This window comes from Parus major, chromosome 4 (genome assembly GCF_001522545.3).
Source record: "Parus major isolate Abel chromosome 4, Parus_major1.1, whole genome shotgun sequence".
Taxonomy (NCBI): Eukaryota; Metazoa; Chordata; class Aves; order Passeriformes; family Paridae; genus Parus; species Parus major.
The window spans coordinates 25,442,520-25,454,197 of NC_031771.1; the positions used below are offsets into that span (position 1 = coordinate 25,442,520).

General features: G+C 47.7%; 1 protein-coding gene across 2 annotated transcripts in view; it reads right to left on the reverse strand.

The window, feature by feature from the left end:
• TNKS (tankyrase) overlaps positions 1–3,960 on the reverse strand; it is a 127,407-nt gene extending 123,447 nt beyond the window's left edge. For both annotated transcript variants that reach the window (XM_015624747.1, XM_033513959.1), the window contains exon 1: positions 3,456–3,960. In XM_015624747.1, the coding sequence (XP_015480233.1) occupies positions 3,456–3,945 (490 nt within the window). In that variant the 5' untranslated portion in view covers positions 3,946–3,960. The remainder of the gene's footprint in view (positions 1–3,455) is intronic.
• Positions 3,961–11,678: the final 7,718 nt, after the last annotated feature.

The following is an 11,678-nucleotide window of genomic DNA, read 5'->3' on the forward strand; positions in this document are numbered from 1 at the left end:
GTTAACAGTCCAATTATTTAATGAACTCCTCAGGATGACCCTCTCCTAACATTTAAAAACTGAGTTATGCTCAAACAATTGCTGAGCTACAAACTACAAGAGGACTCAAAAGTATCATATGAAGAGGATAAGTGTATAACTTTTCCCTAGGTATCCACTTTTGGCCACCAGTATGGATAAAAAGTTAACCTAAACATACCTTTATCCATGCTTAGCACAGTTGCTCTTTAAACTTTTTAGCAGGCCAGTTTTTGTTGAAATAAATGTGTTGAATAAATCGAATGTGAAATGTGAATGTGAAAACTATGCATACATTAATACCTCCACTTAATTTCTTTTTTTTGGTAAATGTATTAAAGTCAACTCAATCGCTTTAAAGTCTTTAGAACCTGCTTTTTGGGTGCTGCTGGACAATATCCAAAGCCTGCACTGGTACCACAGACCCAAATATACTGCAATCCACACAGCAATTGAGAAAGTATTGAGTTTTCCCCTTTCAAAGCAAGGAGAATGGAAAGAAAAATTATGAAAATTATGCTTTGCTCAACCTCTTCCTTCTTGCAAGAGAGGCCTCTATAGCCACGATATCAGCTTCAGTATTAATTTTTCCCTTATTAATAGGTAATCAAAGCAGGTCAGACTTATTCAGCACACTACTTGACACTTCAACACAGAACTAAAGAACCAATTTCCCTTTATTAAGTTCAACTGGCAGTTCAGGTACCCAATCAGACAAAACGTGAATAAAACTGTTGCTCCAGTTTGATGCAGCCATGTACAATTTATCTGGAAGTGAGTAATGGACAGGTGACAACAACTTTAGAAACAGATTCAGACCTATCCCCAGCTTTTAAAACAGTTGGTAAGAGATTTCAGCTCATGTCTTAGCTCCAGCTTACACATATGCCAAGGATTCTGACTGGTCTCAGAAGTGCCTCTTTTAATTGTCCTACCACAAGAAAGGACGTAAAGATGATTTTCAAATTAGAAATGTTACAAAGCTTAAGGAATCCAAACTTAGTACTTTTTACAAGGAACTATAACTGGGGAAATTATCCTTCCCTATTACAGCAAAAGAACTTAACTGCCTGCTATTGCTGCCAAGATAGACATCTGAAAAAACAGACTGAGCTGGGGAGATGTCAAGTACCCTGTGGGAGGGGGAAGGAAAAAAAAAAAACCAAAACAATCCAGTCCCAAAAACAGGAAATGAAGAAGAAATTAGAAGAAGAATTCCTCTTTCACAAATCACAACATCAGAAGTGAAACTATTCACCTAAGAGTTTAGTTTCAAGAAATTTGAAAAAAGCAGTTTAAAACACAACATCCTGCACTCTCATCCACCCATTCCCCTACTGAAGGCCCTACAATTCACACTCAGGTATGGCTAATTAATAATATATAAAAATATTATTATTAATAAAAATAATAATAATAGTAGTAATAGTAATATAAAGTAATAAAATTAAATAATAATAGAATGGGCTATTATCAAAAACACAGTCTCCTACACACAGCAGACTGCTATGCTCATAAGCAAACAACTTTTATTTTACCTTTGGCCCTCAAATCAACACACTGCATTACTGGCAGGTATACACTGCTTCAGATCAGCTGCATTCACACAACATGCTTGCTTACAGGCCTTTCCAAAATGCAGGACCTCAAGATCTTTGTAATAAGAAATCTGCCTAATGCTCTTAACATGTCTAATCCACTGGCACTGTCTAATCCATGCAGCAATTTGAGATAAAATAAATATGGTATCTAAGGAAAGTCTTTGAATCTAGGAAAAAAGAGAATTTGTTAGGTACCAGAACTTCATCTGCTGTTTTCCTTATGCTATAACGAATCACCTTGCATTGCTATTATAGTAACATCCTAATGACATTATCCACTTTTAAAACCTTACCCCCTCAAGTAAGTTTTGTCCATTTCTTCTTTAATCAGAACAGATACTACCCACTGCAGCTTCAGCACTATAGTTTGCAGAGGTACTTAAGTTAGAACCTGAGATCTCAGAGTTTTAGGGGAAGCAGCAAGATCTAACTTTAAGTCTGAATCCAAAATTAGCAGAGAACCTCATAAGTACACATGCAGTTAGTACCAGCATTATGTTCCAGGGTTCATCAATATTAAGACCATCTCCAAACTTCTCCCAGAACTTCTCCCTGAAGTTTTAAACTCCCCTTGCATAAGCCCCGTTTCAGTAGTAGAGCTCAGGGATCAGAGGAGAGAGAAAAGGAAACAGGTCAGAAACAAAAGTTCCCTTAGGGGCATTGTCAAATGCCTCTTGTACTTAGAAAATGAAAACAAACCCATAATCTCAGGGTGTGTTATCTAACTGATAAATTGTACAGCACTATTCAGTGTACCAGGCAAAACTGCACCATAAAATGTTCATTTTGCTACTAATTTCAACAGTGATTTAGAGACTGTATTTAAATCCTGACCACTCAATACAAACTTGTTAATTATCTTAATTTACATGTACCAGTGCACCACAAAGCTCAAACAAGATCTGTGTGCTTCACTACGTAAGGTCCAGTTCTGTAACACTGTGGCACACCTCAGAGCTCTCAGACTGACCACAAACCTAGCAACTGTACAAGTCCTGAGTTATGAGTAATGATTTAAAAGACCTTCCTCATTTTACTTTTATCACTAATTTTGTGTGCCTTGTGCCCCCAGAACACACCCTGTAAGAAATACTTTTTTTCATTAACTGCAGTAATCTCTTACAACTCTATTTGCCAAAAGATAGTATTTATTTCCAGTTAGTCTACATTGTTGGACCTTACTGGTAAATTGCTTTTACACCATTAGTTCTGATCACAATGACACCTCTCTGCGCAAAGAGGTGTATTCTTTCCTGCACACATCTGTAACTTCTACAGTTCAGCTGTTCCATCTGACCCCTTTCCCCAACCTACTCAGACCACAAGAGAGGCAGATATCAACCAGCAACCATATCGAAATGAAAGAAGCTACAAAGTACAAGGCATCAAAACTGATTCCCATGAAGTGCAGGTGCATCACAGGAGTCCCTGAGCTGTAACAACTCACGTGAAACCCTTACTTCAAGTCAACTCTGTCCTGAATTTTAGTTTCATGCTTCCTAAATCCACTGCACAAGTTTGCAGCGGCCCACGGATCTCAAACGCAGAGATCACTGTCCACACTTTTAGATCTTACAGTCTCCTTACGCTTCCAGGATCTCCTCTCCCACTCGTCTCACACAGAGGAAGGGGATTTAACAGCCATCTCCCAGCAGCGTGTAGCGAAACGCCGCCGGGAAAGAGAGTGTGCTCATACTCTTCCTCCCAGCTCAGGCTTGCCCACTCCCGAATCACCGAGGCGCTGGAGGCCCCCTGCCCGAAGCCATTCCAGGGGAACGCTCCCTGTCCCACTCGCTGTCAGTGCCCTGCCCGGGCACGGGAGGCCCCGGTACCCACCGGCGGCGAAGTGGAGCGGCGTGGACTTGCGCCCCGCCATGTCCTTGGCGTTCACGTTGCCCGTGTCCACCAGGCGCTTCACGCGCGTCACGTCCCCATTCCTGCAGGCCTCCAGCAGCTCGCGGAACGCCCCGCTCGCCGCGCCCGGGCCCGCCGCTTCGGGACTCTCCGCCGCCGGGCTCGATGCCGCCGACGACGACGCGGACGAGGAGGACGAGGACGAGGAAGAGCCGCTGGAGCTGCTGCCCGAGCCCGGCGGCGGGGCCGGCGCGGCGGCACCCGAACCCTCCGCGCACTCCGCGGCCGGGGGCCGGTCCGCGTCGGGGGGCGCCTCGCCCTCGGGGCCGGCCAGGCTGTGGCGCTGCGCGGCCGGTGCCAGGCTGGGGCTGCGCGGCGGCGAGGCGGCGGCGGGCGGCGGGGAGGCCGGGCCGGGCGGCGGGTGGTGGTGGTGATGGTGGTGCTGGGAGCGACGCGGCGGCACCGCCGCCATCTTCGCGCCGCTCCGCCCCTCCCGGCTCCGTCACTGCGGCAACGGCGCCGCCCCGCCCGCGCTTCCGCCCGCCCGCCAACCCCGAGCGCCGCGCACGGACGTGACGCCCGCGCGGGGCCCGCGGGGCGCGGCCGCACCGGCACCGGCACCGCCCCGGGCGGGGCGCGCCTGCCCCCTGCCGGCAGCAGCGGGTGGGGAGGGCGGAGTCCGGGTGGGGCGGGCGGAGCCCCGGGGGCGGGGCGGGACAGGGCGGGCGGAGCCACGGGCGGGGCCGAGCCCGCGTGGGGCGGGTGGAGCCACGGGCGGGGCGAAATGGGGTGGGTGGAGCCACGGGCGGGGCCGAGCCCGCGTGGGGCGGGTGGAGCCACGGGCGGGGCCGGCGCTGCCGGGGTACCGCGTCCTCTCCGCGGCTGCCGGTGCCGGGAGCGGGGCGAGACGGCAACTCCACAGGAGTGACCTCGGAGAGGAGGGCGAGGGGCGGCGTTCCCCTGCGGAGCCGCGGTAGGGGCCATGCAGCCGTCTTCCGCCTCCACGGCACGATCCGGCTGCGATACCAGAATCCGGGCAGCTGCTTCTTCACAGCCGCCGTTCGTGTCAAAACTCCAGAAGGACTTTGCAAGCTAATTGCAATACCCCATTGCCAGATCCAAGCTTTGCGAGATATTTAAGAGGCATCGGTATGAACTTGTTCAGCTCACCGCCGGTTTTCCACAGTTTATATTTCACCATCCAGGTGGTTTTGTGGCATCAGTGACAGACAAATCACGCTCCTTTACTGGTTACGCCAGAGGTGGGTGGGTTACCCGGCTCCCATGGGTAGCCAGCGCTTGCCCTGGTGCTCATCCCCCCTTCCCCTGCAGGCGATCCAGCCGGCAGTGCAGCTTCATAGAATCACAGAACCACAGAATCGTAGAAAGTTACAGGCTTGGAATGGACTTTAAAGATCATGTAGTCCCGACATCCCCTGCCATAGGCAGGGAACACCTCCCTTTAGACCAGGCCGTTCAAGGCTTTATCCAGCCTGGCATTGAGCGCTGCTTAATTCCGGTACAGCTCCTTTCTTAAAGCCAGGAAATGATGGAGTGAAACCAGGAGAGAAAGCCGATGGAGAAACCTAAGTGGAGCCTGGCAGTTCTTTAAAAGTTTATTAGCTAAGCTGAAAGGCCACTTTTTCACTCATTCCAGGGAAGAAAGCAGCGCTGGCATAGAGCCCATTGGCCAGAGCAAGGCAGTCACTAAAAAGCCACGTGGAGCAAATGGCAGAGAGAGGCCAAGTGGGGAACACTCCATCTGCTCAGAAACAGAATGTGGAGAGATGGAACAAGCTAGGGGCAGCCAGGCAGAAGGATAGCTGCCAGTACTTAAAGGTAAGAAAGAGAAATCTAGGGATATCAAGGACCAAAACATGTCCTCAAGGACCTCTGCAGAATGAACAAATCTGAACAACATGGGCATAAGCAGAAACATTCAAATAAGGATTTTGGTTTGGATTTGGAAAGCAGGAGAAAGCTGAGATCACAGTTCTCCTGGCTTTCTGATATCTAGGGAAGATAAAAACACCAATTACGGTTTAAGTCAGAAAGCTCCAATAGCTGTTACTAAGAGATCACTAAACTTTAATCCACGAGAAAAGGGAGATTCCATTGACAAGAATAATATCAATACCAACAATTTCTGGAAAATTCTCAGTACACCTGGTGGGGCAGCAGCCACAGGTCAGAGAATGGAGAGAGTGATGAGGAATTCCTGTTAAAAGGAGTGAATGTGGCTAAGGCCAGCCAGCCTCATCCTAGCAAATACATCTGCCTTTAGCTCTTTGGTAGCAAAAGGGCTTTAGGAAGCATTTGCATAGCACCATGTGATGTGCTGAAGAAGCACTGACCAGGTCTAGTGTTGGGAGCATAGAAAATCAGAAAAGAGGAATTCAGAAGAAATTAGGATCTGGTCTAGTGCTACTAAGTACCTTTTTGCTGGTGATTAGAGGGGAGGCATGAAATCAGCCCCCATGGCTAGTGGAGAAGTAAATGAAGATCCATTTGAATGTGCCCAGCTCAGTTCTTGTTCATGCCCTGACTTAGAAGGCATGGGCCTTGACCAGGCACTGAGAGAGCTCAGCAAGACCTCCCTGGCACCTGAATCTGGACAGCTGCTGCTTCCACGGCTGCCTTTCATTTCAAAATTCCAAAACGGCTTTGCAAGCTAATTGCAACATCCCCCTTTGTCAGAACCAAGCTTTGTAAGACATTTAAGAGGTCAGAGCATCAGCATGCACTTGTTCAATTCACCACTGGCTTTCCACAGTTTATATGTCACCCACCCTCTAGTTGCTTTTGTGGCATCAGTGGCAAAAAAATCATATTCCTTTGATTTCTCTGTATTTCTCATAAACCAAGGCTATAGACAGCATCACTTTTATTAGACGTATTGATATGCAGTCATTTGTTCTACTTCCTGAAAGAATTTTAAAAATATGAGTAGTATTTTTTAACATTGGGGATCCATGGTGGCTGTCACTCTATTAGGAACGGCAAGAAGAGCGACACAGACTCTCTAGGAGTCAATCAGGAGAATATCTCTCAGTTTATTACTTCAGGTCTTTTTTATAGACTGATACGTGGAAAGTACAGAAAAGAAACTCTTATTGGTTAGCAAACTAACACATCACCATCATTGGTCAGTGGGGCACACCACCCCTCGACCTTCTCTTGCAAAGAAAACAAGGAACAGACAAACAGCACCTGCAAGGATGTTTGCTGTCTCTGAGGACTGTTTTAATTCCTCCCCATGAATTCTCAGGCCACTTTCTCAGGCAAGACTGAGAAAGCTATGTGGCCTGCAGTTTCACATGCTCTCTGTTTCAGAGTTAGCATCCACAGGTGGCCTTAAAATTTAATTGTAGGATTGAGTAAGGAATGCTATACTCTGGGTCAACCTTGATAAGAAGGGCAGACAGGTATTGGTGGATGAAAAACTGGACATGAGCCAGCAATGTGCACTCACAGCCTAGAAAGCCAATTGTGTACTGGGCTGCAGAAAATGAAGCACAGCCAGCAGGTCAAGGGAGATTCTGCCCTTCTAATCCTCTCCTGTGACACCCCACCTGGACTACTATATCCAGCTCTGGGGTCCTCTAGACCTGTTGAAGCAGGTCCAGACAAGGGCTACAAAGATAATCAGAGTGCTGAAGCACCTCTCCTCTTAAGACAGACTGAGAGAGCTGGGTTGTTTAGCTTGGAGATGAGAAGCCTGCCGGGACTCCTTATTGTATCCTTCCAGTACTTAAAACGGGCTTATAAGAAAAAGAGGAGAAGGACTTTTACACAGGCAGGTAGTGACAGAACAAGGGGGAACAGTTTTAAACTAAAAGACAAGAGATTTAGATTGCATGTTTGGAAGAAATTCTTTACCATAAAGGTGCTGAGGCACTGGAACATGTTGCCCAGAGGCATTGTGGATGCCCTGCCTCCAGAACTGTTCAAGGCCAGGTGAGATGGGGCTTTGAGCAACCTGATCTAATTGAAGATATCCCTGCCCAAGGCAAGGTGGTTGAATTTGATAATCTTTAAAGATAATCTTAAAATCCTTCCAACACAAACCTTCCCGTGATTCTATGAAAGGAATTCCTGTGCCTAGGAAGAAACAAGCAAAGCAGTTAGATTCATAGTATGAGACCTACCTGGGGAGAAGTGGGGCCTGGTCATGGGCTACACAGGGGCTGAAGTGGCTCTGGGTATGCGCCTCCTCTTCAGACTCCCACATACACCTATATGGGTATAATTTCTCCTTAGTCTTCCTGCCCCACATGTACAGTCCCACTGTTCCCCTACAGAGAGTTGAGGCAAACAGCAGTGCTGTTCACTCTAGCCCTTCTCTTTCTCCTGCTCATGTCCAGGATCTCTTCAAGTGCTGCCATCACCATTTGTATATGGCTTGCTAAGCCTTGGGGTAGATTCACAGCACTCCTGCAGAAATGGTGGGCAAAATAGTGTGGAGAATGCAGTTCTGGGAAAATTTTATCCTCATGGGATTTGTACTTAAGGTTGAAGAAGAACATGTGGAGGATCATTGAAAGCAGTCAGTCAACCCATTACTTGTTCCCCAGCCAGCCACTGAGCCCTTGGAAACAGGACTTCTTGAATTGATGCCAAAGCAGGACCCTGGGGTTTTCAGCAACTTGGGCTATGTGTCTGGTGGTGCAGAGGGCACACAGTCTCCCAAAGCCCTGCCAGCCTCGCTCGCTGCCAGTGCCAGAGCCTGTGAGCTTTGCACTGGCCCACAGCACACCCTGCATCCGCTTGCCACAGCAGCTTGGCACTTCTGTTGAGCTGATTTAAGTTCATCTCCTGTCACAAGCAGCTGGTTACATTTGCACCTCTTTTCCTGCAAGGGCCAGAGTCGGGCTCCAAAATACTGTTGATTACTCAGTGCCTTTTGCCTGACCCAGGAGGAAGGTGCTTTACATCTTTACATAGAAATCTTATTAATGATGCAGGTGCTGGGCTCAGTAGAGTGGAACCACTTCAGATTTCATCTGAATAATTAAATTCCATCAATAGGACTTTGCAGGACTATTTAAAATTAATAACTGCAAATGCAATTCTGACATATAATGGAACCCACTGAAATGGGATTTATTTTTTTTTTAAATAAAATGCTTTATATCTTTCCTGGCAATTTCACAGCCACCTGGCTGTAAATCCCAGCTGATCCTGAGCATCAAGAGAGGGGTTTGGTGTGGTTTCTGAATATTTTTAACCTCCAAAAATTAGGAAATGGCTCCAAAACCAGCATCCAGCATGCTGATGCTCATGTTTAATGGACCTCTAGTAAGCTGATGAGCAAAATGAGAGGAAATGAGGAAGTCATGTTTGGAAAAATAAGTCTCCTCTGCCTAAGAAGATGGGAAGATAAGGGATCTGTACCAAAAGCCACATTTTCCAATAAATATATTCTTATTTACAAGAAATAAAATCTTCCTTTTCCCCAGAAACTACCCATGTCATTCCCTATTGGCAGTTTTAACTGTGGTGAAGGTGTTGAAAAAGCAAAGAAAAAACATCCCTGGCTGACACCATCATAGATTTGCATATTCATGCAAGCACAGTGGGATAAAGTGTAAGGTTCATAGGAAAGCACCAGAGCTTTCCTGTTTGAACAACCTTCAAGCAGCACTGGAGATGTCTTTATGTCACCATGCTTGCTATTCATTTTTTCTTCTGCCTTAGTTTCATTCATCACCTGCAGGAGCTTATTAAAGTTTGAATAATGCTGCATGAATTCTCTTCACTATGATGGGGAGGCATTCAGTTCCTGCTATTTTGCTTATTTTGATAGGAAGGTTGACAGTCAAAACTTTCCTTGCTTTGTGAAAAAACTTACCCTGTCTGTCCTTGCATGCTGCCAGAAAGATATGTTTAATACAGGCTATGACCTCTAATAGCAGGCAGATGGAGATAAGCACTTCTCTCCCTGGTGTTTTTCAGCTGGCTGAGCCAAGCAGCTGCTTGGAGCATCCCCAGTGGAGGAGCTCCTCCAGTTTTCCCATGGGAAACGAGAGGATGATGCAGTGGCAGCCTTTTGAGTTACACTTGCTGCAGGTCATATAGCAACTAGAAGCCTGCCCTGGCCTCAGAGAGGATCTGCAGTGCCCACAGGAATCGTGGGGTTGGGTGGCCCTCAATAATGATGCTGCTTTTGCTGTCTTTACCTGCACACGGCATTGGAAAGAAGAAAATTTGCTGCACATTTGAAGACGGAGTCAACTTTCTCTGCAGAGATCTTTTCGCTCTAGAAATACTGTCTTGTTTTTAAAATGTGATTTTGATAGCAGCAGGTTGGGCAGTTTTGCATGTACAGGGCTGGAAATTAAACCATCAACTTGGTTTCAACAAGAGCTATTGGGCAAGAGGATGGGAGAAGAGAATGATTCTTTCCCTGGTAGGAATTGAATGTGCCACTTTAGAAAAGGAGAAGGAGAGTACTCCTTTTGGAGAGACTAGGGCTACTTCCCACGTGATCTACAGAAAAGCAAAGACACAAAAAGCGGGTTAGCCCAAATAAAAGATGTACTGACCCACTGCAGGGATGCTCTGAAAATAAATGAGTACAAGCTTGGAAACTAGTTTTAGATGGGCACAGTTTAGCAAGAGGCTATGAAGTATTTCTGTTTCCCAGGGTCAGGATCTGGAAGAATTTTATCCCCCAGGTTTAGGCCCGCTCAGCAGAGCCCTTGTGAATCATGAGTATCCCTGCATATCTGTTATCCAGCAGAAGTCAAGCAGTGGCCCTAGAGCCAAAACATGAACCCAGCCCCCAGGAACTGCCTCTGCTGGCTTTGGGCAGCTCCTGAATTCTACCTGGAGATGAATTTTACCCTCATACAGCCATGCTTTCTCTCAGTGTGGACTTTCCTCCCTGTCCTTTGTGTCCTTTGTCTGGCTTTACCAGCCAACACAGGAAGATTTTCCCTACATAGGGTGATGTCACTCTCAGGCATTTAGCAGAAACCAGGTGAAGAACTAGAGGGCTAGTTCTGCTAGAACTCAGAGGGCCTGAAGAATTATTTTATCCCTGCTTGTCTGCCAATGATGGGAAAGACAAAAACTGAATCTGAGCCTTTGCAATCTTGTAGTTTTAGTAATTTGTAAATTTAATAATTTAGTGCAGTGACTGTTGCTCCACATGAAGTTGGAGCTCTCTCCTTCTCTCCAGGCACAGTTAGATGCACAGGGCTACCCAAAAGGAAAGGTGTCATTCTTGTGAGGGCTTTCCACAATAAGGAAGACAATAAAGGCTGTGAACCTGTTTGCCCTATGGACTACTTTTTATTTCAAATATTTATTTTTTTTTTCTTGTCATGGGTCTGAAGTAATAGCTGGCAGCATGCTTTAATGGTAGCTGTTACAAGGTGAAAGGTTGCTTCCACGGTGAGAGGAAGCAACAAAGCCCCCAGGGCATGCGGGAGTGTCCAGTGCTGAACAAAGACAATGGAGTTTTAAAATCTGTGAACCTTTGGCCACGGTGCCTCGCTGACATTTGTAAGAGTAAGGTCACACATCTCGGGAAAGCTGAGCGCCCACAGCCTCCGTCAGCCTGATTCGCGGCTCTGCTGTAAAGGGGCTCTATTCCCCCTCGGTAGCAGAGGTGGAAATTTCCACGCCTATTTCTCCGACCCCCTGGAGCAAAGCTTGTCTGAGGAACCTGAAGAAGGCAGTGTTTAGGGTCTGGCCAGATGGATGCAGCACAGGAAACAAAGCACGGCAGGAAGGTGGCAGAGTTGCTCCGATTAACCAGAAGGCTGCAGGCTTTCGCACTCTCTCAACACGGAAGAACATTTACTGAATGGGAAGAAAGGTTAACCTCGGTTTCTTGCAGGGCTGGATGAAAAATCAGCCCCTGCCTCGAGAAAAAATGACACGGGGCAACACAACAGCTTTCGCCGTAACTCCGTGGTGAGTCGGGCGGGAGTCCAGGCGCAGGGCGAGACCCGGGGCGGCGGCTGTCACACACCGGGGTCCCGGCGAAGCGCCGCCACCGCTACCGCTGCTGCCCCACCGTCTCCAGGGCCAGGCAGGTTCACCCCACCGGGACACCCGGAGGGCCGCGCTCTCTCGGGCGTTGCCGGGGGTAGGAGCCGCAGGCCGGGAGTCTCAGGCCAGCACACGGACCCTTCCTGCCCGGGGGGAAGGGGCCGGTACCCGGCCGGCAAGGGCGGGGTGTCCCCACAGAGGCAG